At 49.0% G+C, this 27,707-nt stretch overlaps 2 protein-coding genes and 1 pseudogene across 2 annotated transcripts; all 3 read right to left on the reverse strand.

Annotated features, from left to right (window-relative positions):
• Positions 1-13,049: 13,049 nt before the first annotated feature.
• On the reverse strand, positions 13,050-13,520 carry LOC147998688 (double homeobox protein 4C-like). Its single transcript, XM_087598777.1, has one exon. It carries the CDS (start codon positions 13,518-13,520, stop codon positions 13,050-13,052), a length of 471 nt encoding a protein of 156 aa, XP_087454903.1.
• Positions 13,521-16,296: 2,776 nt separating this feature from the next.
• LOC147998689 (double homeobox protein 1-like) lies at positions 16,297-17,025 on the reverse strand (annotated as a pseudogene).
• Positions 17,026-20,063: 3,038 nt separating this feature from the next.
• On the reverse strand, positions 20,064-20,534 carry LOC147998690 (double homeobox protein 4C-like). The gene has a single exon (XM_087598778.1). It carries the CDS (start codon positions 20,532-20,534, stop codon positions 20,064-20,066), a length of 471 nt encoding a protein of 156 aa, XP_087454904.1.
• Positions 20,535-27,707: the final 7,173 nt, after the last annotated feature.

The raw sequence follows: 27,707 nt of genomic DNA on the forward strand, positions 1-27,707 counted from the left end.
GATCTCATCCCATCTGGATCCACACAGGTTGGAAAGAGAAGACACCCAACTGAGGATCCCAACCACATGTTCTGAGACCCAAGGACATCACTTCCAGGGGTCATGCAAGTCATGGCACTTCCTTCCTGCTTGTAGGGCTAGGTGGTAGTTGGGAGCAACAGAACAATATTGAACCGAGAGAAGAGAATAGCACATGCAGAAAGAAAGTCTTTTACACAGGCAAATAGGAAGAAAACCACAATAGTTCATGTAGAGGTACGGGAATGCGTATTCATGTATTTCCTGTCAGACCAGTTGGGCCAGATTTTCAGGAATTCTCACAATTAACATGTTCCATAAAAACACAGGCGCAGACACACACACACACACACACACACACAAACAGACACACATATACACACAAATAACACAAATAGAAATAGCACAGACACACAACAAAGCACACACACACGCACACACAAACACACACACATACACACACAGAGATAACACAAATAAAAATAACACACACACAAAACAAGCACACACACAGACACTCACACATGCACATGCAAACACACACAAATAACACAAATACAAATAACACACACATACACACACACACTCACACACACACACACACACACACACAAGCATACACAAAAACCGGGCCAGCAAGTCTGACTTGTAAATGTGGAACAAAAGACCCAAAACCTGTGCTGAAAGACCTGTATAAGCCCTATGCTCCTTGAGGCAATGTGGCTGCATGCACCCAAGGACAACTGCCTACCTCTAGGCAATTGCAGTCTTCAGGTGGGTTCAGAGGGACCTCACATTAGGGAATGCAGAGCCGTGGTAGGCTTGGGAAACTCAAGGATAAAAGACGGATACCTGAGAGTGTGGGAGACACCTCACTGTGGGAGGAGGAAGGTATTCGGCTTGTCTGATTGAATCAGTGTCAATCCTGGAATGAACTGTTCACAATACTTTGGTTGCACTCCATTTCCAGGATGATGTTTATTTACAGTTTTGTGGCCTTACACACATTCTTCTTTAAGTTGACATTTTCCCTGCTTGTTTGCTTTAGCAAACAGTGCCATGTCTGCATTGAACACTGATCAGCTTTTCCTTTTTATTTCCCTTTCAGACCTCTCATCCCGCCTCACTGCCTTCCCAAGTCTTACCACCCTTTGAATTGGAAAGCTCATGCCTAAACCAAACAGCCAATTCACCACCCATACAAACACACAAGCAAACAAGCAAGCAAGCAAACAAACAAACATGCAAATCTTTATTGAAAACAATGGGAGGTAGAACAGAGCAAGACAAAACTAAACAAAAGTAAACTAAACAAATGTGCTAGGAGTACATATAGAATGGGTGGTTTGTTAGTCATCTCACAGCCAAGCATAAGGCATTGGTAAGAAGAGCAACAGTTCTTAGTCCCAAGGAAGAAGTCTTCATAACTCCTTCCTGGTTCAGTGTCCTGAGATGTGTAGCCTATACCTGGTGACTCATGAGATTTCCTGGAATCTGATGGAGCCAGTCCAATTGTGTGTTCTGTCAGTTGGGCTTGTAATTAGGCCTCCTTGTTGTTTTAGGAGTCCCTGGTGATCTTGCCCTCTGCCCTTTAAGCAGAATCCCATTCTGAGAGCCCATTTCCTCGTCTCAGGGCACTCAGGTAGGCACTCCATATGGAAAACCCACGTGCATTTCCTCCTTCTAGTAAGCAAGATGCTTTGCATCGAAATCAGCCACTGTAATAGGGGTTTGGTGCATATACTTTTTGGGCTGTCTACATTCTCAAGTGTGGATTGCGGGTGTCTTCTGGATAGGAGCTTCCAGGCTGGGACTCAGAGAATATCCAGCAGATCCTCATATTCTTCTTGAGAGAGAGGCAGCTCAGGTGTTGCATCCATTTGCTGCCCTGCACCTTAAAGATGTACAGGGCCTGGTGAGTGCGTCTCCACACGAACTTCCAGCAGCAGTTGATCCAGGAAGAGTTCCAGGGTGCCCGTCTTGCATCCCTGAGTGAGAGCCTGTTCTTGGCCTTGTCCTTCAGGCTGTACCCATTGTGGTAGAAGAGACTCTCTGGAGAAATTGGTTGGGTCGCTATAACTCGAGGATTCCTTGGAAACACAGTCCGTGGCAGCCAGTTGCAAGATGGTTTCCTGGACACCCTCGTGCTCCTTGCCACCAGAATTTCCATCCAGATCCACAGGGAATGGCTGTCACCCTCCACTTGGTCTTTTTCCAGCAGTTCATCAAGGAGGATTTTTAGAGGTCCTGCCTCGTATGCTTGAGTCGCTGTCTGTGATGTACCACTTTGGGTTGCTGGGACTCTTTGTGGAAGTGGGGCTGGTCGCTGGAGCCCGAGTTCTCCATGCCCACACCTCCTGAGATAGCCATCGATAACAGGTTGTCCTGTGCTGCTTCATCCCTGCCACTGAGACCTCCAGTTGCCACATCCTGCCCTTGTGAAGCAGGCACTTCTTGATCTGGAGCACGGGCTTGCCACGCTCTTCTGTTCTGAAATCATATGTGGATAGTGTCCTCAGACAAACCTGTCCTCTGGCCCAGCTGCTCCCTGGTAGCAAAGCCTGGTAATGGATTCCTCTCAAAGGCTTGCACTAGGATACTGCGCTGTTGCAAGGTGAGTCGAGTGCGAGGCCTTCTGCTGTCCGAGGGCATGCTGCTACCTTGTGACCTGGAGCCAAACCCTTCCTCGAGCTGTTGGGAGGCTAGCAGAATGGAGCCTCTGCTGGACAGCTTTGGGCCGTGCCTCACCACTCCAGTGCGACTTTTGGTTCTGAAACCACACTCGGATGCGGGACGCAGGGAGCTGTATTTGCCTGGCCAGTTCCTGCCTGTCCCAGAAGCTCTGGTATTGGTTCTTGCTGAAAGCTGATAGCAGGGCCTTCTTTTTCCAGGCCTGCCAAACCGTCTTCCTGCGCCGGGATTCCCGCAGCACACAGCTGCTATCCACATTGCTTCCAGCTTCCATGCTCCTAAGGATTCGATGCCAGGAGTCCTCAAGCTGGAGAATATAATCAGGACCGCTCCAGAGCAATTCAAGCTTCAGCAAATGCCAGCCTTAGGGCTGGGACTCCTGCCCTTCAATACCTCTCTCTCTGCTCCCGGAGCTCCGCCCACTCGAAAGGAGCCCTGGGCTCCTGTCGTCCTCCTTGAATCAAGGTCATGCCAGGAAGCTCTACACCTGCCACGCCTCCCACCTGGGAACGGGAGACCCGGAACAAGACCTCAAGAAACCTATCAGACTCAGCAAAGTCTCTCCCAAAGTCTCGAAGTTCCTTGCATGCCATTCTGGACCCAGAACAAGGAAGCACAAAAAATGTCCTAGGAATCAACCATCCAGCAGACAGATCGTCCAAGGCCGGAGCACCATAGGTCCTTCCTGGCTTTGGGCAGAGTATCCAGGAAATCGTGGAGGTGGTAAGCCGGCTTCAGAATAGGAAGGCAGAGTGGACTGTGCCTTAGGTGGTATCACTAGCCAAGTTGAATCCGTGCTGATCTCATCACATCTGGATCCACACAGGGTGGAAAGAGAAGACACCCAACTGAGGATCCCAACCACATGTTCTAAGACCCAAGGACATCACTTCCAGGGGTCATGCAAGTCATGGCACTTCCTTCCTGCTTGTAGGGCTAGGTGGTAGTTGGGACCAACAGAACAATATTGAACCGAGAGAAGAGAATAGCACATGCAGAAAGAAAGTCTTTTACACAGGCAAATAGGACGAAAACCACAATAGTTCATGTAGAGATACGGGAATGCGTATTCATGTATTTCCTGTCAGACCAGTTGAGCCAGATTTTCAGGAATTCTCACAATTAACATGTTCCATAAAAACACAGGCGCAAACACACACACACACACACACACACACACACACACAAACAGACACACATATACACACAAATAACACAAATAGAAATAGCACAGACACACAACAAAGCACACACACACGCACACACAAACACACACACATACACACACAGAGGTAACACAAATAAAAATAACACACACACAAAACAAGCACACACACAGACACTCACACATGCACATGCAAACACACACAAATAACACAAATACAAATAACACACACATACACACACACACTCACACACACACACACACACACACACAAGCATACACAAAAACCGGGCCAGCAAGTCTGACTTGTAAATGTGGAACAAAAGACCCAAAACCTGTGCTGAAAGACCTGTATAAGCCCTATGCTCCTTGAGGCAATGTGGCTGCATGCACCCAAGGACAACTGCCTACCTCTAGGCAATTGCAGTCTTCAGGTGGGTTCAGAGGGACCTCACATTAGGGAATGCAGAGCCGTGGTAGGCTTGGGAAACTCAAGGATAAAAGACGGATACCTGAGAGTGTGGGAGACACCTCACTGTGGGAGGAGGAAGGTATTCGGCTTGTCTGATTGAATCAGTGTCAATCCTGGAATGAACTGTTCACAATACTTTGGTTGTACTCCATTTCCAGGATGATGTTTATTTACAGTTTTGTGGCCTTACACACATTCTTCTTTAAGTTGACATTTTCCCTGCTTGTTTGCTTTAGCAAACAGTGCCATGTCTGCATTGAACACTGATCAGCTTTTCCTTTTTATTTCCCTTTCAGACCTCTCATCCCGCCTCACTGCCTTCCCAAGTCTTACCACCCTTTGAATTGGAAAGCTCATGCCTAAACCAAACAGCCAATTCACCACCCATACAAACACACAAGCAAACAAGCAAGCAAGCAAACAAACAAACATGCAAATCTTTATTGAAAACAATGGGAGGTAGAACAGAGCAAGACAAAACTAAACAAAAGTAAACTAAACAAATGTGCTAGGAGTACATATAGAATGGGTGGTTTGTTAGTCATCTCACAGCCAAGCATAAGGCATTGGTAAGAAGAGCAACAGTTCTTAGTCCCAAGGAAGAAGTCTTCATAACTCCTTCCTGGTTCAGTGTCCTGAGATGTGTAGCCTATACCTGGTGACTCATGAGATTTCCTGGAATCTGATGGAGCCAGTCCAATTGTGTGTTCTGTCAGTTGGGCTTGTAATTAGGCCTCCTTGTTGTTTTAGGAGTCCCTGGTGATCTTGCCCTCTGCCCTTTAAGCAGAATCCCATTCTGAGAGCCCATTTCCTCGTCTCAGGGCACTCAGGTAGGCACTCCATATGGAAAACCCACGTGCATTTCCTCCTTCTAGTAAGCAAGATGCTTTGCATCGAAATCAGCCACTGTAATAGGGGTTTGGTGCATATACTTTTTGGGCTGTCTACATTCTCAAGTGTGGATTGCGGGTGTCTTCTGGATAGGAGCTTCCAGGCTGGGACTCAGAGAATATCCAGCAGATCCTCATATTCTTCTTGAGAGAGAGGCAGCTCAGGTGTTGCATCCATTTGCTGCCCTGCACCTTAAAGATGTACAGGGCCTGGTGAGTGCGTCTCCACACGAACTTCCAGCAGCAGTTGATCCAGGAAGAGTTCCAGGGTGCCCGTCTTGCATCCCTGAGTGAGAGCCTGTTCTTGGCCTTGTCCTTCAGGCTGTACCCATTGTGGTAGAAGAGACTCTCTGGAGAAATTGGTTGGGTCGCTATAACTCGAGGATTCCTTGGAAACACAGTCCGTGGCAGCCAGTTGCAAGATGGTTTCCTGGACACCCTCGTGCTCCTTGCCACCAGAATTTCCATCCAGATCCACAGGGAATGGCTGTCACACTCCACTTGGTCTTTTTCCAGCAGTTCATCAAGGAGGATTTTTAGAGGTCCTGCCTCGTATGCTTGAGTCGCTGTCTGTGATGTACCACTTTGGGTTGCTGGGACTCTTTGTGGAAGTGGGGCTGGTCGCTGGAGCCCGAGTTCTCCATGCCCACACCTCCTGAGATAGCCATCGATAACAGGTTGTCCTGTGCTGCTTCATCCCTGCCACTGAGACCTCCAGTTGCCACATCCTGCCCTTGTGAAGCAGGCACTTCTTGATCTGGAGCGCGGGCTTGCCACGCTCTTCTGTTCTGAAATCATATGTGGATAGTGTCCTCAGACAAACCTGTCCTCTGGCCCAGCTGCTCCCTGGTAGCAAAGCCTGGTAATGGATTCCTCTCAAAGGCTTGCACTAGGATACTGCGCTGTTGCAAGGTGAGTCGAGTGCGAGGCCTTCTGCTGTCCGAGGGCATGCTGCTACCTTGTGACCTGGAGCCAAACCCTTCCTCGAGCTGTTGGGAGGCTAGCAGAATGGAGCCTCTGCTGGACAGCTTTGGGCCGTGCCTCACCACTCCAGTGCGACTTTTGGTTCTGAAACCACACTCGGATGCGGGACGCAGGGAGCTGTATTTGCCTGGCCAGTTCCTGCCTGTCCCAGAAGCTCTGGTATTGGTTCTTGCTGAAAGCTGATAGCAGGGCCTTCTTTTTCCAGGCCTGCCAAACCGTCTTCCTGCGCCGGGATTCCCGCAGCACACAGCTGCTATCCACATTGCTTCCAGCTTCCATGCTCCTAAGGATTCGATGCCAGGAGTCCTCAAGCTGGAGAATATAATCAGGACCGCTCCAGAGCAATTCAAGCTTCAGCAAATGCCAGCCTTAGGGCTGGGACTCCTGCCCTTCAATACCTCTCTCTCTGCTCCCGGAGCTCCGCCCACTCGAAAGGAGCCCTGGGCTCCTGTCGTCCTCCTTGAATCAAGGTCATGCCAGGAAGCTCTACACCTGCCACGCCTCCCACCTGGGAACGGGAGACCCGGAACAAGACCTCAAGAAACCTATCAGACTCAGCAAAGTCTCTCCCAAAGTCTCGAAGTTCCTTGCATGCCATTCTGGACCCAGAACAAGGAAGCACAAAAAATGTCCTAGGAATCAACCATCCAGCAGACAGATCGTCCAAGGCCGGAGCACCATAGGTCCTTCCTGGCTTTGGGCAGAGTATCCAGGAAATCGTGGAGGTGGTAAGCCGGCTTCAGAATAGGAAGGCAGAGTGGACTGTGCCTTAGGTGGTATCACTAGCCAAGTTGAATCCGTGCTGATCTCATCACATCTGGATCCACACAGGGTGGAAAGAGAAGACACCCAACTGAGGATCCCAACCACATGTTCTAAGACCCAAGGACATCACTTCCAGGGGTCATGCAAGTCATGGCACTTCCTTCCTGCTTGTAGGGCTAGGTGGTAGTTGGGACCAACAGAACAATATTGAACCGAGAGAAGAGAATAGCACATGCAGAAAGAAAGTCTTTTACACAGGCAAATAGGACGAAAACCACAATAGTTCATGTAGAGATACGGGAATGCGTATTCATGTATTTCCTGTCAGACCAGTTGAGCCAGATTTTCAGGAATTCTCACAATTAACATGGTCCATAAAAACACAGGCGCAAACACACACACACACACACACACACACACACACACAAACAGACACACATATACACACAAATAACACAAATAGAAATAGCACACACACACAACAAAGCACACACACACGCACACACAAACACACACACATACACACACAGAGGTAACACAAATACAAATAACACACACACAAAACAAGCACACACACAGACACTCACACATGCACATGCAAACACACACAAATAACACAAATACAAATAACACACACATACACACACACACTCACACACACACACACACAAGCATACACAAAAACCGGGCCAGCAACTCTGACTTGTGAATGTGGAACAAAAGACCCAAAACCTGTGCTGAAAGACCTGTATAAGCCCTATGCTCCTTGAGGCAATGTGGCTGCATGCACCCAAGGACAACTGCCTACCTCTAGGCAATTGCAGTCTTCAGGTGGGTTCAGAGGGACCTCACATTAGGGAATGCAGGGCCGTGCTTGGCTTGGGAAACTCAAGGATAAAAGACGGATACCTGAGAGTGTGGGAGACACCTCACTGTGGGAGGAGGAAGGTATTCGGCTTGTCTGATTGAATCAGTGTCAATCCTGGAATGAATTGTTCACGATACTTTGGTTGCACTCCATTTCCAGGATGATGTTTATTTACAGTTTTGTGGCCTTACACACATTCTTCTTTAAGTTGACATTTTCCCCGCTTGTTTGCTTTAGCAAACAGTGCCATGTCTGCATTGAACACTGGTCAGCTTTTCCTTTTTATTTCCCTTTCAGACCACTCATCCCGCCTCACTGCCTTCCCAAGTCTTACCACCCTTTGAATTGGAAAGCTCATGCCTAAACCAAACAGCCAATTCACCACCCATACAAACACACAAGCAAACAAGCAAGCAAGCAAACAAACAAACAATGCAAATCTATATTGAATACAATGGGAGGTAGAACAGAGCAAGACAAAACTAAACAAAAGTAAACTAAACAAATGTGCTAGGAGTACATATAGAATGGGTGGTTTGTTAGTCATCTCACAGCCAAGCATAAGGCATTGGAAAGAAGAGCAACAGTTCTTAGTCCCAAGGAAGAAGTCTTCATAACTCCTTCCTGGTTCAGTGTCCTGAGATGTGTAGCCTATACCTGGTGACTCATGAGATTTCCTGGAGTCTGATGGAGCCAGTCCAATTGTGTGTTCTGTCAGTTGGGCTTTTCATTAGGCCTCCTTGTTGTTTTAGGAGTCCCTGGTGATCTTGCCCTCTGCCCTTTAAGCAGAATCCCATTCTGAGAGCCCATTTCCTCGTCTCAGGGCCCTCAGGTAGGCACTCCATATGGAAAACCCACGTGCATTTCCTCCTTCTAGTAAGCAAGATGCTTTGCATCGAAATCAGCCACTGTAATAGGGGTTTTGATGCATATACTTTTTGGGCTGTCTACATTCTCAATTTTGGATTGCGGGTGTCTTCTGGATAGGAGCTTCCAGGCTGGGACTCAGAGAATATCCAGCAGATCCTCATATTCTTCTTGAGAGAGAGGCAGCTCAGGTGTTGCATCCATTTGCTGCCCTGCACCTTAAAGATGTACAGGGCCTGGTGAGTGCGTCTCCACACGAAATTCCAGCAGCAGTTGATCCAGGAAGAGTTCCAGGGGGTCCGTTTTGCATCCCTGAGTGAGAGCCTGTTCTTGGCCTTGTCCTTCAGGCTGTACCCATTGTGGTAGCTGAGACTCTCTGGAGAAATTGGTTGGGTCGCTATAACTCGAGGATTCCTTGGAAACACAGTCCGTGGCAGCCAGTTGCAAGATGGTTTCCTGGACACCCTCGTGCTCCTTGCCACCAGAATTTCCATCCAGATCCACAGGGAATGGCTGTCACCCTCCACTTGGTCTTTTTCCAGCAGTTCATCAAGGAGGATTTTTAGAGGTCCTGCCTCGTATGCTTGAGTCGCTGTCTGTGATGTGCCACTTGGGGTTGCTGGGACTCTTTGTGGAAGTGGGGCTGGTCACTGGAGCTCGAGTTCTCCATGCCCACACCTCCTGAGATAGCCATCGATAACAGGTTGTCCTGTGCTGCTTCATCCCTGCCACTGAGACCTCCAGTTGCCACATCCTGCACTTGTGAAGCAGGCACATCTTGATCTGGAGCGCGGGCTTGCCGCGCTCTTCTGTTCTGAAATCATATGTGGATAGTGTCGTCAGACAAACCTGTCCTCTGGCCCAGCTGCTCCCTGGTAGCAAAGCCTGGCAATGGATACCTCTCAAAGGCTTGCACTAGGATACTGCGCTGTTGCAAGGTGAGTCGAGTGCGAGGCCTTCTGCTGTCCGAGGGCATGCTGCTACCTTGTGACCTGGAGCCAAACCCTTCCTCGAGCTGTTGGGAGGCTAGCAGAATGGAGCCTCTGCTGGACCGCTTTGGGCCGTGCCTCACCACTCCAGTGCGACTTCTTTGGTTCTGAAACCACACTCGGATGCGGGACGCAGGGAGCTGTATTTGCCTGGCCAGTTCCTGCCTGTCCCAGAAGCTCTGGTATTGGTTCTTGCTGAAAGCTGATAGCAGGGCCTTCTTTTTCCAGGCCTGCCAAACCGTCTTCCTGCGCCGGGATTCCCGCAGCACACAGCTGCTATCCACATTGCTTCCAGCTTCCATGCTCCTAAGGATTCGATGCCAGGAGTCCTCAAGCTGGAGAATATAATCAGGACTGCTCCAGAGCAAGCGCAAGCTTCAGGAAATGCCAGCCTTAGGGCTGGGACTCCTGCCCTTCAATACCTCTCTCTCTGCTCCCGGAGCTCCGCCCACTCGAAAGGAGCCGTGGGCTCCTGTTGTCCTCCTTGAATCAAGGTCATGCCAGGAAGCTCTACACCTGCCATGCCTCCCACCTGGGAACGGGAGACCCGGAACAAGACCTCAAGAAACCTATCAGACTCAGCAAAGTCTCTCCCAAAGTCTCGAAGTTCCTTGCATGCCATTCTGGACCCAGAACAAGGAAGCACAAAAAATGTCCTAGGAATCAACCATCCTGCAGACAGATCGTCCAAGGCCGGAGCACCATAGGTCCTTCCTGGCTTTGGGCAGAGTATCCAGGAAATCGTGGAGGTGGTAAGCCGGCTTCAGAAGAGGAAGGCAGAGTGGACTGTGCCTTAGGTGGTATCACTAGCCAAGTTGAATCCATGCTGATCTCATCACATCTGGATCCACACAGGTTGGAAAGAGAAGACACCCAACTGAGGATCCCAACCACATGTTCTAAGACCCAAGGACATCACTTCCAGGGGTCATGCAAGTCATGGCACTTCCTTCGTGCTTGTAGGGCTAGGTGGTAGTTGGGACCAACAGAACAATATTGAACCGAGAGAAGAGAATAGCACATGCAGAAAGAAAGTCTTTTACACAGGCAAATAGGACGAAAACCACAATAGTTCATGTAGAGATACGGGAATGCGTATTCATGTATTTCCTGTTAGACCAGTTGAGCCAGATTTTCAGGAATTCTCACAATTAACATGTTCCATAAAAACACAGGCGCAAACACACACACACACACACACACACACACACAAACAGACACACATATACACACAAATAACACAAATAGAAATAGCACACACACACAACAAAGCACACACACAAGCACACACAAACACACACACATACACACACAGAGGTAACACAAATACAAATAACACACACACAAAACAAGCACACACACAGACACTCACACATGCACATGCAAACACACACAAATAACACAAATACAAATAACACACACATACACACACACACTCACACACACACACACACAAGCATACACAAAAACCGGGCCAGCAACTCTGACTTGTGAATGTGGAACAAAAGACCCAAAACCTGTGCTGAAAGACCTGTATAAGCCGTATGCTCCTTGAGGCAATGTGGTTGCATGCACCCAAGGACAACTGCCTACCTCTAGGCAATTGCAGTCTTCAGGTGGGTTCAGAGGGACCTCACATTAGGGAATGCAGGGCCGTGCTAGGCTTGGGAAACTCAAGGATAAAAGACGGATACCTGAGAGTGTGGGAGACACCTCACTGTGGGAGGAGGAAGGTATTCGGCTTGTCTGATTGAATCAGTGTCAATCCTGGAATGAATTGTTCACGATACTTTGGTTGCACTCCATTTCCAGGGTGATGTTCATTTACAGTTTTGTGGCCTTACACACATTCTTCTTTAAGTTGACATTTTCCCCGCTTGTTTGCTTTAGCAAACAGTGCCATGTCTGCATTGAACACTGGTCAGCTTTTCCTTTTTATTTCCCTTTCAGACCTCTCATCCCGCCTCACTGCCTTCCCAAGTCTTACCACACTTTGAATTGGAAAGCTCATGCCTAAACCAAACAGCCAATTCACCACCCATACAAACACACAAGCAAACAAGCAAGCAAGCAAACAAACAAACAATGCAAATCTTTATTGAATACAATGGGAGGTAGAACAGAGCAAGACAAAACTAAACAAAAGTAAATTAAACAAATGTGCTAGGAGTACATATAGAATGGGTGGTTTGTTAGTCATCTCACAGCCAAGCATAAGGCATTGGAAAGAAGAGCAACAGTTCTTAGTCCCAAGGAAGAAGTCTTCATAACTCCTTCCTGGTTCAGTGTCCTGAGATGTGTAGCCTATACCTGGTGACTCATGAGATTTCCTGGAGTCTGATGGAGCCAGTCCAATTGTGTGTTCTGTCAGTTGGGCTTTTCATTAGGCCTCCTTGTTGTTTTAGGAGTCCCTGGTGATCTTGCCCTCTGCCCTTTAAGCAGAATCCCATTCTGAGAGCCCATTTCCTCGTCTCAGGGCCCTCAGGTAGGCACTCCATATGGAAAACCCACGTGCATTTCCTCCTTCTAGTAAGCAAGATGCTTTGCATCGAAATCAGCCACTGTAATAGGGGTTTTGATGCATATACTTTTTGGGCTGTCTACATTCTCAATTTTGGATTGCGGGTGTCTTCTGGATAGGAGCTTCCAGGCTGGGACTCAGAGAATATCCAGCAGATCCTCATATTCTTCTTGAGAGAGAGGCAGCTCAGGTGTTGCATCCATTTGCTGCCCTGCACCTTAAAGATGTACAGGGCCTGGTGAGTGCGTCTCCACACGAAATTCCAGCAGCAGTTGATCCAGGAAGAGTTCCAGGGGGTCCGTTTTGCATCCCTGAGTGAGAGCCTGTTCTTGGCCTTGTCCTTCAGGCTGTACCCATTGTGGTAGCTGAGACTCTCTGGAGAAATTGGTTGGGTCGCTATAACTCGAGGATTCCTTGGAAACACAGTCCGTGGCAGCCAGTTGCAAGATGGTTTCCTGGACACCCTCGTGCTCCTTGCCACCAGAATTTCCATCCAGATCCACAGGGAATGGCTGTCACCCTCCACTTGGTCTTTTTCCAGCAGTTCATCAAGGAGGATTTTTAGAGGTCCTGCCTCGTATGCTTGAGTCGCTGTCTGTGATGTGCCACTTGGGGTTGCTGGGACTCTTTGTGGAAGTGGGGCTGGTCACTGGAGCTCGAGTTCTCCATGCCCACACCTCCTGAGATAGCCATCGATAACAGGTTGTCCTGTGCTGCTTCATCCCTGCCACTGAGACCTCCAGTTGCCACATCCTGCACTTGTGAAGCAGGCACATCTTGATCTGGAGCACGGGCTTGCCGCGCTCTTCTGTTCTGAAATCATATGTGGATAGTGTCGTCAGACAAACCTGTCCTCTGGCCCAGCTGCTCCCTGGTAGCAAAGCCTGGCAATGGATTCCTCTCAAAGGCTTGCACTAGGATACTGCGCTGTTGCAAGGTGAGTCGAGTGCGAGGCCTTCTGCTGTCCGAGGGCATGCTGCTACCTTGTGACCTGGAGCCAAACCCTTCCTCGAGCTGTTGGGAGGCTAGCAGAATGGAGCCTCTGCTGGACCGCTTTGGGCCGTGCCTCACCACTCCAGTGCGACTTCTTTGGTTCTGAAACCACACTCGGATGCGGGACGCAGGGAGCTGTATTTGCCTGGCCAGTTCCTGCCTGTCCCAGAAGCTCTGGTATTGGTTCTTGCTGAAAGCTGATAGCAGGGCCTTCTTTTTCCAGGCCTGCCAAACCGTCTTCCTGCGCCGGGATTCCCGCAGCACACAGCTGCTATCCACATTGCTTCCAGCTTCCATGCTCCTAAGGATTCGATGCCAGGAGTCCTCAAGCTGGAGAATATAATCAGGACCGCTCCAGAGCAAGCGCAAGCTTCAGGAAATGCCAGCCTTAGGGCTGGGACTCCTGCCCTTCAATACCTCTCTCTCTGCTCCCGGAGCTCCGCCCACTCGAAAGGAGCCGTGGGCTCCTGTTGTCCTCCTTGAATCAAGGTCATGCCAGGAAGCTCTACACCTGCCATGCCTCCCACCTGGGAACGGGAGACCCGGAACAAGACCTCAAGAAACCTATCAGACTCAGCAAAGTCTCTCCCAAAGTCTCGAAGTTCCTTGCATGCCATTCTGGACCCAGAACAAGGAAGCACAAAAAATGTCCTAGGAATCAACCATCCTGCAGACAGATCGTCCAAGGCCGGAGCACCATAGGTCCTTCCTGGCTTTGGGCAGAGTATCCAGGAAATCGTGGAGGTGGTAAGCCGGCTTCAGAAGAGGAAGGCAGAGTGGACTGTGCCTTAGGTGGTATCACTAGCCAAGTTGAATCCATGCTGATCTCATCACATCTGGATCCACACAGGTTGGAAAGAGAAGACACCCAACTGAGGATCCCAACCACATGTTCTAAGACCCAAGGACATCACTTCCAGGGGTCATGCAAGTCATGGCACTTCCTTCATGCTTGTAGGGCTAGGTGGTAGTTGGGACCAACAGAACAATATTGAACCGAGAGAAGAGAATAGCACATGCAGAAAGAAAGTCTTTTACACAGGCAAATAGGACGAAAACCACAATAGTTCATGTAGAGATACGGGAATGCGTATTCATGTATTTCCTGTTAGACCAGTTGAGCCAGATTTTCAGGAATTCTCACAATTAACATGTTCCATAAAAACACAGGCGCAAACACACACACACACACACACACACACAAACAGACACACATATACACACAAATAACACAAATAGAAATAGCACACACACACAACAAAGCACACACACAAGCACACACAAACACACACACATACACACACAGAGGTAACACAAATACAAATAACACACACACAAAACAAGCACACACACAGACACTCACACATGCACATGCAAACACACACAAATAACACAAATACAAATAACACACACATACACACACACACTCACACACACACACACACAAGCATACACAAAAACCGGGCCAGCAACTCTGACTTGTGAATGTGGAACAAAAGACCCAAAACCTGTGCTGAAAGACCTGTATAAGCCGTATGCTCCTTGAGGCAATGTGGTTGCATGCACCCAAGGACAACTGCCTACCTCTAGGCAATTGCAGTCTTCAGGTGGGTTCAGAGGGACCTCACATTAGGGAATGCAGGGCCGTGCTAGGCTTGGGAAACTCAAGGATAAAAGACGGATACCTGAGAGTGTGGGAGACACCTCACTGTGGGAGGAGGAAGGTATTCGGCTTGTCTGATTGAATCAGTGTCAATCCTGGAATGAATTGTTCACGATACTTTGGTTGCACTCCATTTCCAGGGTGATGTTCATTTACAGTTTTGTGGCCTTACACACATTCTTCTTTAAGTTGACATTTTCCCCGCTTGTTTGCTTTAGCAAACAGTGCCATGTCTGCATTGAACACTGGTCAGCTTTTCCTTTTTATTTCCCTTTCAGACCTCTCATCCCGCCTCACTGCCTTCCCAAGTCTTACCACCCTTTGAATTGGAAAGCTCATGCCTAAACCAAACAGCCAATTCACCACCCATACAAACACACAAGCAAACAAGCAAGCAAGCAAACAAACAAACAATGCAAATCTTTATTGAATACAATGGGAGGTAGAACAGAGCAAGACAAAACTAAACAAAAGTAAATTAAACAAATGTGCTAGGAGTACATATAGAATGGGTGGTTTGTTATTCATCTCACAGCCAAGCATAAGGCAATGGTAAGAAGAGCAACAGTTCTTAGTCCCAAGGAAGAAGTCTTCATAACTCCTTCCTGGTTCAGTGTCCTGAGATGTGTAGCCTATACCTGGTGACCCATGAGATTTCCTAGAGTCTGACGGAGCCAGTCCAATTGTGTGTTCTGTCAGTTGGGCTTTTCATTAGGTCTCCTTGTTGTTTTAGGAGTCCCTGGTGATCTTGCCCTCTGCCCTTTAAGCAGAATCCCATTCTGAGAGCCCATTTCCTCGTCTCAGGGCCCTCAGGTAGGCACTCCATATGGAAAACCCACGTGCATTTCCTCCTTCTAGTAAGCAAGATGCTTTGCATCGAAATCAGCCACTGTAATAGGGGTTTTGATGCATATACTTTTTGGGCTGTCTACATTCTCAATTTTGGATTGCGGGTGTCTTCTGGATAGGAGCTTCCAGGCTGGGACTCAGAGAATATCCAGCAGATCCTCATATTCTTCTTGAGAGAGAGGCAGCTCAGGTGTTGCATCCATTTGCTGCCCTGCAACTTAAAGATGTACAGGGCCTGGTGAGTGCATCTCCACACGAACTTCCAGCAGCAGTTGATCCAGGAAGAGTTCCAGGGGGCCCGTCTTGCATCCCTGAGTGAGAGCCTGTTCTTGGCCTTGTCCTTCAGGCTGTACCCATTGTGGTAGCTGAGACTCTCTGGAGAAATTGGTTGGGTCGCTATAACTCGAGGATTCCTTGGAAACACAGTCCGTGGCAGCCAGTTGCAAGATGGTTTCCTGGACACCCTCGTGCTCCTTGCCACCAGAATTTCCATCCAGATCCACAGGGAATGGCTGTCACCCTCCACTTGGTCTTTTTCCAGCAGTTCATCAAGGAGGATTTTTAGAGGTCCTGCCTCGTATGCTTGAGTCGCTGTCTGTGATGTGCCACTTGGGGTTGCTGGGACTCTTTGTGGAAGTGGGGCTGGTCGCTGGAGCTCGAGTTCTCCATGCCCACACCTCCTGAGATAGCCATCGATAACAGGTTGTCCTGTGCTGCTTCATCCCTGCCACTGAGACCTCCAGTTGCCACATCCTGCACTTGTGAAGCAGGCACATCTTGATCTGGAGCGCGGGCTTGCCGCGCTCTTCTGTTCTGAAATCATATGTGGATAGTGTCCTCAGACAAACCTGTCCTCTGGCCCAGCTGCTCCCTGGTAGCAAAGCCTGGCAATGGATTCCTCTCAAAGGCTTGCACTAGGATACTGCGCTGTTGCAAGGTGAGTCGAGTGCGAGGCCTTCTGCTGTCCGAGGGCATGCTGCTACCTTGTGACCTGGAGCCAAACCCTTCCTCGAGCTGTTGGGAGGCTAGCGGAATGGAGCCTCTGCTGGACCGCTTTGGGCCGTGCCTCACCTCTCCAGTGCGAATTCTTTGGTTCTGAAACCACACTCGGATGCGGGACGCAGGGAGCTGTATTTGCCTGGCCAGTTCCTGCCTGTCCCAGAAGCTCGGGTACTGGTTCTTGCTGAAAGCTGATAGCAGGGCCTTCTTTTGCCAGGCCTGCCAAACCGTCTACCTGCGCCGGGATTCTCGCAGCACACAGCTGCTATCCACATTGCTTCCAGCTTCCATGCTCCTAAGGATTCGATGCCAGGAGTCCTCATGCTGGAGAATATAGTCAGGACCGCTCCAGAGGAAGCGCAAGCTTGAGCAAATGCCAGCCTTAGGGCTGGGACCCCTGCCCTTAAATACCTCTCTCTCTGCTCCCAGAGCTCCGCCCACTCGAAAGGAGCCGTGGGCTACAGTCGTCCTCCTTGAATCAAGGTCATGCCAGGAAGCTCTACACCTGCCACGCCTCCCACCTGAGAACAGGAGACCCGGAACAAGACCCAAGAAACTATCAGACTCAGCAAAATCTCTCCCAAAGTCTCTAAGTTCCTTGCATGCAATTCTGGACCCAGAACAAGGAAGCACAAAAAATGTCCTGGAATCAACCATCCAGCAGACAGATCGTCCAAGGCCGGAGCACCATAGGTCCTTCCTGGCTTTGGGCAGAGTATGCAGGAAATCGTGGAGGTGGTAAGCCGGCTTCAGAAGAGGAAGGCAGAGTGGACTGTGCCTTAGGTGGTATCACTAGCCAAGTTGAATCCATGCTAATCTCATCCCATCTGGATCCACACAGGTTGGAAAGAGAAGACACCAAACTGAGGATCCCAACCACATGTTCTAAGACCCAAGGACATCCCTTCCAGGAGTCATGCAAGTCATGGCACTTCCTTCCTGCTTGTAGGGCTAGGTGGTAGTTGGGAGCAACACAACAATATTGAACCGAGGGAAGAGAATAGCACATGCAGAAAGAAAGTCTTTTACACAGGCAAATAGGACGAAAACCACAATAGTTCATGTAGAGATACGGGAATGCGTATTCATGTATTACCTGTCAGATTCAGTTGGGCCAGATTTTCAGGAATTCTCACAATTAACATGTTCCATAAAAACACAGGCGCAAACACACACACACACACACACACAAACAGACACACATATACACACAAATAACACAAATAGAAATAGCACAAACACACAACAAAGCACACACACAGGCACACACAAACACACACACATACACACACAGAGATAACACAAATACAAATAACACACACACAAAACAAGCACACACACACAGACACTCACACATGCACATGCAAACACACACAAATAACACAAATACAAAGCACACACATACACACACACACTCACACACACACACACACACACACACACAAGCATACACAAAAACCGGGCCAGCAAGTCTGACTTGTGAATGTGGAACAAAAGACCCAAAACCTGTGCTGAAAGACCTGTATAAGCCCTATGCTCCTTGAGGCAATGTGGCTGCATGCACCCAAGGACAACTGCCTACCTCTAGGCAATTGCAGTCTTCAGGTGGGTTCAGAGGGACCTCACATTAGGGAATGCAGGGCCGTGCTAGGCTTGGGAAACTCAAGGATAAAAGACGGATACCTGATAGTGTGGGAGACACCTCACTGTGGGAGGAGGAAGGTATTCGGCTTGTCTGATTGAATCAGTGTCAATCCTGGAATGAATTGTTCACGATACTTTGGTTGCACTCCATTTCCAGGGTGATGTTCATTTACAGTTTTGTGGCCTTACACACATTCTTCTTTAAGTTGACATTTTCCCCGCTTGTTTGCTTTAGCAAACAGTGCCATGTCTGCATTGAACACTGGTGAGCTTTTCCTTTTTATTTCCCTTTCAGACCTCTCATCCCGCCTCACTGCCTTCCCAAGTCTTACCACCCTTTGAATTGGAAAGCTCATGCCTAAACCAAACAGCCAATTCACCACCCATACAAACACACAAGCAAACAAGCAAGCAAGCAAAGAAACAAACAATGCAAATCTTTATTGAATACAATGGGAGGTAGAACAGAGCAAGACAAAACTAAACAAAAGTAAATTAAACAAATGTGCTAGGAGTACATATAGAATGGGTGGTTTGTTATTCATCTCACAGCCAAGCATAAGGCATTGGTAAGAAGAGCAACAGTTCTTAGTCCCAAGGAAGAAGTCTTCATAACTCCTTCCTGGTTCAGTGTCCTGAGATGTGTAGCCTATACCTGGTGACCCATGAGATTTCCTGTAGTCTGATGGAGCCAGTCCAATTGTGTGTTCTGTCAGTTGGGCTTTTCATTAGGCCTCCTTGTTGTTTTAGGAGTCCCTGGTGATCTTGCCCTCTGCCCTTTAAGCAGAATCCCATTCTGAGAGCCCATTTCCTCGTCTCAGGGCCCTAAGGTAGGCACTCCATATGGAAAACCCACGTGCATTTCCTCTTTCTAGTAAGCAAGATGCTTTGCATCGAAATCAGCCACTGTAATAGGGGTTTTGATGCATATACTTTTTGGGCTGTCTACATTCTCAAGTGTGGATTGCGGGTGTCTTCTGGATAGGAGCTTCCAGGCTGGGACTCAGAGAATATCCAGCAGATCCTCATATTCTTCTTGAGAGAGAGGCAGCTCAGGTGTTGCATCCATTTGCTGAACTGCACCTTCCAGATGTGCAGGGCCTGGGGAGAGCGTCTCCACTCGAACATCCATCAGCAGTTGATCCAGGAAGAGTTCCAGGGGGCCCGTGTTGCATCCCTGAGTGAGAGCCTGTTCTTGGCCTTGTCCTTCAGGCTGTACCCATTGTGGTAGCTGAGACTCTCTGGAGAAATTGGTTGGGTCGCTATAACTCGAGGATTCCTTGGAAACACAGTCCGTGGCAGCAAGTTGCAAGATGGTTTCCTGGACACCCTCGTGCTCCTTGCCACCAGAATTTCCATCCAGATCCACAGGGAATGGCTGTAACCCTCCACTTGGTCTTTTTCCAGCAGTTCATCAAGGAGGATTTTTAGAGGTCCTGCCTCGTATGCTTGAGTCGCTGTCTGTGATGTGCCACTTGGGGTTGCTGGGACTCTTTGTGGAAGTGGGGCTGGTCGCTGGAGCTCGAGTTCTCCATGCCCACACCTCCTGAGATAGCCATCGATAACAGGTTGTCCTGTGCTGCTTCATCCCTGCCACTGAGACCTCCAGTTGCCACATCCTGCACTCGTGAAGCAGGCACATCTTGATCTGGAGCGCGGGCTTGCCGCGCTCTTCTGTTCTGAAATCATATGTGGATCGTGTCCTCAGACAAACCTGTCCTCAGGCCCAGCTGCTCCCTGGTAGCAAAGCCTGGCAATGGATTCCTCTCAAAGGCTTGCACTAGAATACTGCGCTGTTGCAAGGTGAGTCGAGTGCGAGGCCTTCTGCTGTCCGAGGGCATGCTGCTTCCTTGTGACCTGGAGCCAAACCCTTCCTCGAGCTGTTGGGAGGCTAGCGGAATGGAGCCTCTGCTGGACTGCTTTGGGCCGTGCCTCACCTCTCCAGTGCGACTTCTTCGGTTCTGAAACCACACTCGGATGCGGGACGCAGGGAGCTGTATTTCCCTGGCCAGTTCCTGCCTGTCCCAGAAGCTCGGGTATTGGTTCTTGCTGAAAGCTGATAGCAGGACCTTCTTTTGCCAGGCCTGCCAAACCGTCTTCCTGCGCCGGGATTCCTGCAGCACACAGCTGCTATCCACATTGCTTCCAGCTTCCATGCTCCTAAGGATTCGATGCCAGGAGTCCTCATGCTGGAGAATATAGTCAGGACCGCTCCAGAGCAAGCGCAAGCTTCAGCAAATGCCAGCCGTAGGGCTGGGACCCCTGCCCTTAAATACCTCTCTCTCTGCTCCCGGAGCTCCGCCCACTCGAAAGGAGCCGTGGGCTTCAGTCGTACTCCAGACCCTTGAATCAAGGTCATGCCAGGAAGCTCTACACCTGCCACGCCTCCCACCTGAGAACGGGAGACCCGGAACAAGACCTCAAGATTACTATCAGACTCAGCATAGTATCTCCCAAAGTCTCCCAGTCCCTTGCATGCCATTCTGGACACAGAACAAGGAAGCACAAAAAATGTCCTAGGAATCAACCATCCAGCAGACAGATCGTCCAAGGCCCGAGCAACATAGGTCCTTCCTGGCTTTGGGCAGAGTATCCAGGAAATCGTGGAGGTGGTAAGCCGGCTTCAGAAGAGGAAGGCAGAGTGGAGTGTGCCTTAGGTGGTATCACTAGCCAAGTTGAATCGGTGCTGATCTCATCCCATCTGGATCCACACAGGTTGGAAAGAGAAGACCCCCCAACTGAGGATCCAACCACATGTTCTAAGACCCAAGGACATCACTTCCAGGGGTCATGCAAGTCATGGCACTTCCTTCCTGCTTGTAGGGCTAGGTGGTAGTTGGGAGCAACAGAACAATATTGAACCGAGAGAAGAGAATAGCACATGCAGAAAGAAAGTCTTTTACACAGGCAAATAGGACGAAAACCACAATAGTTCATGTAGAGATACGGGAATGCGTATTCATGTAATTCCTATCAGACCAGTTGAGCCAGATTTTCTGGAATTCTCACAATTAACATGGTCCATGCAAAAACAGGCACAAACACACACAGATACACAGACACACACAACACACACACACGCAAACACACACACATACCCATATAAATAACACAAATAGAAATACCACACACACAACAAAGCACACACACAGACACACACAAACATACACACATACACACACACAAATAACACAAATACAAATAATACACACATAACACAAGCACACACACACAGACACTCACACACTCACATGCAAACACACACCACACATATAACACAAATACAAATAACACACACAACACAAGCACACACACACAGACACTCACACACGCACATGCAAACACACACCACACATATAACACAAATCAAATAACACACACATACACACACACACTCACACACACACACACATACACACACACACAAGCATACACAAAAACCCGGCCAGCAAGTCTGACCTGTGAATGTGGAACAAAAGACCCAAAACTTGTGCTGAAAGAACTGTATAAGCCCTATACTCCTTGAGGAAATGTGGCTGCATGCACCCAAGGCCAACTGCCTACCTCTAGGCAATTTGAGTCTTCAGGTGGGTTCAGAGGGACCTCACATTAGGGAATGCAGGGCCGTGCTAGGCTTGGGAAACTTAAGGTTAAAAGACGGAAACGGGAGTGTGTGGGAAACACCTCACTGTGGGAGGAGGAAGGTATTCGGCTTGTCTGATTGAATCAGTGTCAATCCTGGAATGAATTGTTCATGATACTTTGGTTGCACTCCATTTCCAGGATGATGTTTATTTACAGATTTGTGGCCTTACATACATTCTTCTTTAAGTTGACGTTTTCCCCGCTTGTTTGCTTTAGCTAACACTGCCATGTCTGCATTGAACACTGATCAGCTTTCCTTGTTATTTCCCTTTCAGACCTCTCATCCCGCCTCACTGCCTTCCCAAGTCTTACCACCCTTTGAATTGGAAAGCTCATGCCTAAACCAAACAGCCTATTCAAACACCCATAGAAACACACAAGAACACAAGCAAGAAAAACAAACAAACAAACAATGCAAATCTTTATTGAATACAATGGGAAGTAGAACAGAGCAAGACAAAACAAAACGAAAGTAAACTAAACAAATGTGCTAGGAGTACATGTAGAATGGGTGGTTTGTTAGTCATCTCACAGCTGAGCATAAGGCATTGGTAAGAAGAGCAGCAGTTCTTAGTCCCAAGGAAGATGTCTTCATAACTCCTTCTTGGTTTAGTGTCCTGAGATGTGTAGCCTATACCTGGTGACCCATGAGATTTCCTGGAGTCTGATGGAGCCAGTCCAATGGTGTGTTCTGTCAGTTGTGCTTTTCATTAGGCCTCCTTGTTGTTTTAGGAGTCCCTGGTGATCTTGCCCTCTGCCGCTTCAGCAGAATCCCATTCTGAGAGCCCATTTCCTCGACTCAGGGCCCTCAGGTAGGCACTCCACATGGAAAACCCACGTGCATTTCCTCCTTCTAGTAAGCAAGATGCTTTGCATCGAAATCAGCCACTGTAATAGGGGTTTTGATGCATATACTTTTTGGGCTGTCTACATTCTCAAGTGTGGATTGCAGGTGTATTCTAGATAGGAGCTTCCAGGCTGTGACTCAGAGAATATCCAGCAGAGCCTCATATTCTTCTTGAGAGAGGGGCAGCTCAGGTGTTGCATCCATTTGCTGCCCTGCACCTTCCAGATGTACAGGACCTGGGGAGTGCGTCTCCACTCGAAATTCCATCAGCAGTTGATCCAGGAAGAGTTCCAGGGGGCCCGTATTGCATCCCTGAGTGAGAGCCTGTTCTTGGCATTGTCCTTCAGGCTGTGCCCATTGTGGTAGCTGAGGCTCTCTGAAGAAATTGGTTGGGCCGCTATAACTCGTGATTCCTTGGAAACACAGTCGGTGGCAGCCAGTTGCAAGATGGTTTCCTGGACACCCTCGTGCTCCCTGCCACCAGAATTTCCATCCAGATCCACAGGGAATGGCATGTCACCCTCCACTTGGTCTTCTTCCAGCAGTTTATCAAGGAGGAGTTCCAGAGGTCCTGCCTCGTATGCTTGAGTCGCTGTCTGTGATTGGCCTCGTCCTTCCGGCAGTGCCAATTGGGGTTGCAGGGACTCTTCGTGGAAGTGGGGCTGGTCGCTGGAGCTCGAGTTCTCCATGCCAACACCTCCTGCAGCAGCCATCGGTAACAGGTTGTCCTGTGCTGCCTCATCCCTGCCACTGAGACCTCCAGTTGCCACATCCTGCTCTCGTGAAGCAGGCACATCTTGATCTGGAGGGCGGGCTTGCCGCGCTCTTCTGTTCTGAAACCATATGTGGATCATGTCCTCAGACAAACCTGTCCTCTGGCCCAGCTGCTCCCTGGTAGCAAAGCCTGGCAACGGGTTCCTCTCAAAGGCTTGCACTAAGATCCTGCACTGTTGCAAGGTGAGTCGAGTGCGAGGCCTTCTGCTGTCCGAGGGCATGCTGCTACCTTGTGACCTGGAGCCAAACCCTTCCTCGAGATGTTGGGAGGCTAGCGGAATGGAGCCTGTACTGGACCGCTTTGGGTCGTGCCTCACCTCTCCAGTGCGACTTCTTTGGTTCTGAAACCACACTCGGATGTGGGACGCAGGGAGCTGTATTTGCCTGGCCAGTTCCTGCCTGTCCCAGAAGCTCGGGTATTGGTTCTTGCTGAAAGCTGATAGCAGGGCCTTCTTTTGCCAGGCCTGCCAAACCGTCTTCCTGCGCCGGGATTCCCGCAGCACACAGCTGCTATCCACATTGCTTCCAGCTTCCATGCTCCTAAGGATTCGATGCCAGGAGTCCTCAAGCTGGAGAATATAGTCAGGACCCCTCCAGAGCAAGCGCAAGCTTCATCAAATGGCAGCCGTAGGGCTGGGACACCTGCCCTTAAATACCTCTGCCTCTGCTCCCAGAGCTCTGCCCACTCGAAAGGAGCGGTGGGCTACTGCAGACCCTTGAATCAAGGTCATGCCACGACGCTTTACACCTGCCATGCCTCCCATCTGAGAACAGGAGACCCGGAACAAGACCTCAAGAAACCTATCAGACTCAGCAAAGTATCTCCCAAAGTCTTCCAGTCCCTTGCATGCCATTCTGGACACAGAACAAGGAAGCACAAAAAATTTCCGAGGAATCAACCATCCAGCAGACAGATCGTCCAAGGAGGGAGCACCATAGGTCCTTCCTGGCTTTGGACAGAGTATCCAGGAAATCGTGGAGGTAGTAAGCAGGCTTCAGAAGAGGAAGGCAGAGTGGAGTGTGCCTTAGGTGGTATCACTAGCCAAGTGGAATCCGTGCTGATCTCATCCCATCTGGATCCACACAGGTTGGAAAGAGAAGACCCCCCAACTGAGGATCCCAACCACTTGTCCTGAGACCCAAGGACATCACTTCCAGGAGTCATGCAAGTCATGGCACTTCTTTCATCCTTGTAGGGCTAGGTGGTAGTTGGGAGCAACAGAACTCTAGTAAACCGAGAGAAGAGAATAGCCCATGCAGACAGAAAGTCTTTTACACAGGCAAATAGGCCAAAACCCACAATAGTTCAGGTAGAGATTCGGGAATGCGCATTCATGCATTTCCTGTCAGAAGAGTTGGGCCAGATTTTCAGGAATTCTCACCATTAACATGTTCCATGCAAATACAGGCGCAAACACACACACACACTCACACACACTCACACACACACACACACACGCAAACACTTACACATACACATACAAATAACACAAATAGAAATAGCACACACACACAACAAAACACACACACACGCACACACAAACACACACACATACACACACAAATAACACAAATACAAATAACACACACACAACACAAGCACACACACACAGACACTCACACACTCACATGCAAACACAAACCACACATATAACACAAATACAAATAACACACACAACACAAGCACACACACACAGACACTCACAGACGCACATGCAAACACACATCACACATATGACACAAATACAAATAATACACACACATACACACACACACACACACACACACACACATACACACACACAAGCATACACAAAAACCTGGCCAGCAAGTCTGACCTGTGAATGTGGAACAAAAGACCCAAAACCTGTGCTGAAAGAACTGTATAAGCCCTATGCTCCTTGAGGAAATGTGGCTGCATGCACCCAAGGCCAACTGCCTACGTCTAGGCAATTGCAGTCTTCAGGTGGCTTCAGAGGAACCTCACATTAGGGAATGCAGGGCCGTGCTAGGCTTGGGAAACTCAAGGTTAAAAGACGGATAGGGGAGACTGTGGGAATTACCTCACTGTGGGAGGAGGAAGGTATTCGGCTTGTCTGATTGAATCAGTGTCAATCCTGGAATGAATTGTTTACGATATTTTGGTTGCACTCCATTTCCAGGATGATGTTTATTTACAGTTTTGTGGCCTTACACACATTCTTCTTTAAGTTGACATTTTCCCTGCTTTTTGCTTTAAAAACACTGCCATGTCTGCATTGAACACTGATCAGCTTTCCTTGTTATTTCACTTTCAGACCTCTCATGCCGCCTCACTGCCTTCCAAAGTCTTACCACCCTTTGAATGGGAAAGCTCATGCCTAAACCAAACAGCCAATTCAACCACCTTTACAAACACACAAGCAAGGAAGCAAGCAAACAAACAAACAAACAATGCAAATCTTTATTGAACGCAATGGGAAGTAGAACAAAGCAAGAAAAAGTAAAACAAAAGTAAACTAAACAAATGTGCTAGGAGTACATATAGAATGGGTAGTTTGTTAGTCATCTCACAGCTAAGCATAAGGCATTGGTAAGAAGAGCAGCAGTTCTTAGTCCCAAGTTAGAAGTCTTCATAACTCCTTCCTGGTTTAGTGTCCTGAGATGTGTAGCCTATACCTGGTGACCCATGAGATTTCCTGGAGTCTGATGGAGCCAGTCCAATGGTGTGTTCTGTCAGTTGGGCTTTTCATTAGGCCTCCTTGTTGTTTTAGGAGTCCCTGGTGATCTTGCCCTCTGCCCCTTCAGTAGAGTCCCATTCTCAGAGCTCATTTCCTCGTCTCAGGACCCTCACTAAGGCACTCCACATGGAAAACCCACGTGCATTTCCTCCTTCTAATAAGCAAGATGCCTTCCATCGAAAGCAGCCACTGTAATAGGGGTTTTGATGCATATACTTTTTGGGCTGTCTACATTCTCATGTAGATTGCGGGTGTCTTCTGGATATGAGCTTCAAGTCTGGGACTCAGAGAATATCCAGCAGAGCCTCATATTCTTCTTGAGAGAGAGGCAGCTCAGGTGTTGCATCCATTTGCTGCCCTCCACCTTACAGATGTACAGGGCCTGGGGAGTGCGTCTCCACTCGAACTTCCATCAGCAGTTGATCCAGGAAGAGTTCAAGAGGTCCCGTGTTGCATCCCTGAGTGAGAGCCTGTTCTTGGCCTTGTCCTTCAGGCTGTGCCCATTGTGGTAGCTGAGACTCTCTGGAGAAATTGGTTGGGTCGCTATAACTCGAGGATTCCTTGGAAACACAGTCCGTGGCAGCCAGTTGCAAGATGGTTTCCTGGACACCCACGTGCTCCTTGCCACGAGAATTTCCATCCAGATCCACAGGGAATGGCCTGTCACCCTCCACTTGGTCTTCTTCCAGCAGTTTATCAAGGAGGAGTTCCAGAGATCCTGGCTCGTATGCTTGAGTGGCTGTCTGTGATTGGCCTCGTCCTTCGGGCAGTGCCACTTGGGGATGCTGAGACTTTTTGTGGATGTGGGGCTGGTCGCTGGAGCTCGAGTTCTCCATGCCCACACCTCCTGCAGTAGCCATCGTTAACAGGTTGTCCTGTACTGCCTCATCCCTGCCACTGAGTCCTCCAGTTGCCACAATCTCCACTTGTGAAGGAGGCACATCTTGATCCGGAGCGAGGGCTTGCCTCGATCTTCTGTTCTGAAACCATATGTGGATCGTGTCCTCAGACAAACCTGTCCTCTGGCCCTGCTGCTCCCTGGTAGCAAAGCCTGGCAACGGGTTCCTCTCAAAGGCTTGCACTAGAATCCTGAGCTGTTGCAAGTTGAGTCGAGTGCGAGGCCTTCTGCTGTCCGAGGGCATGCTGCTACCCTGTGACCTGGAGCCAAACACTTCCTCCAGCTGTTGGGAGGCTAGCGGAATGGAGCCTCTGCTGGACCGCTTTGGGCCGTGCCTCACCTCTCCAGTGCTACTTCTTTGGTTCTGAAACCACACTCGGATGCGGGACGCAGGGAGCTGTATTTGCCTGGCCAGTTCCTGCCTGTCCCAGAAGCTCGGGTATTG

Source organism: Rattus norvegicus, chromosome 20 (genome assembly GCF_021556685.1).
Source record: "Rattus norvegicus strain SHRSP/BbbUtx chromosome 20, alternate assembly SHRSP_T2T, whole genome shotgun sequence".
NCBI classification, from domain to species: domain Eukaryota; kingdom Metazoa; phylum Chordata; class Mammalia; order Rodentia; family Muridae; genus Rattus; species Rattus norvegicus.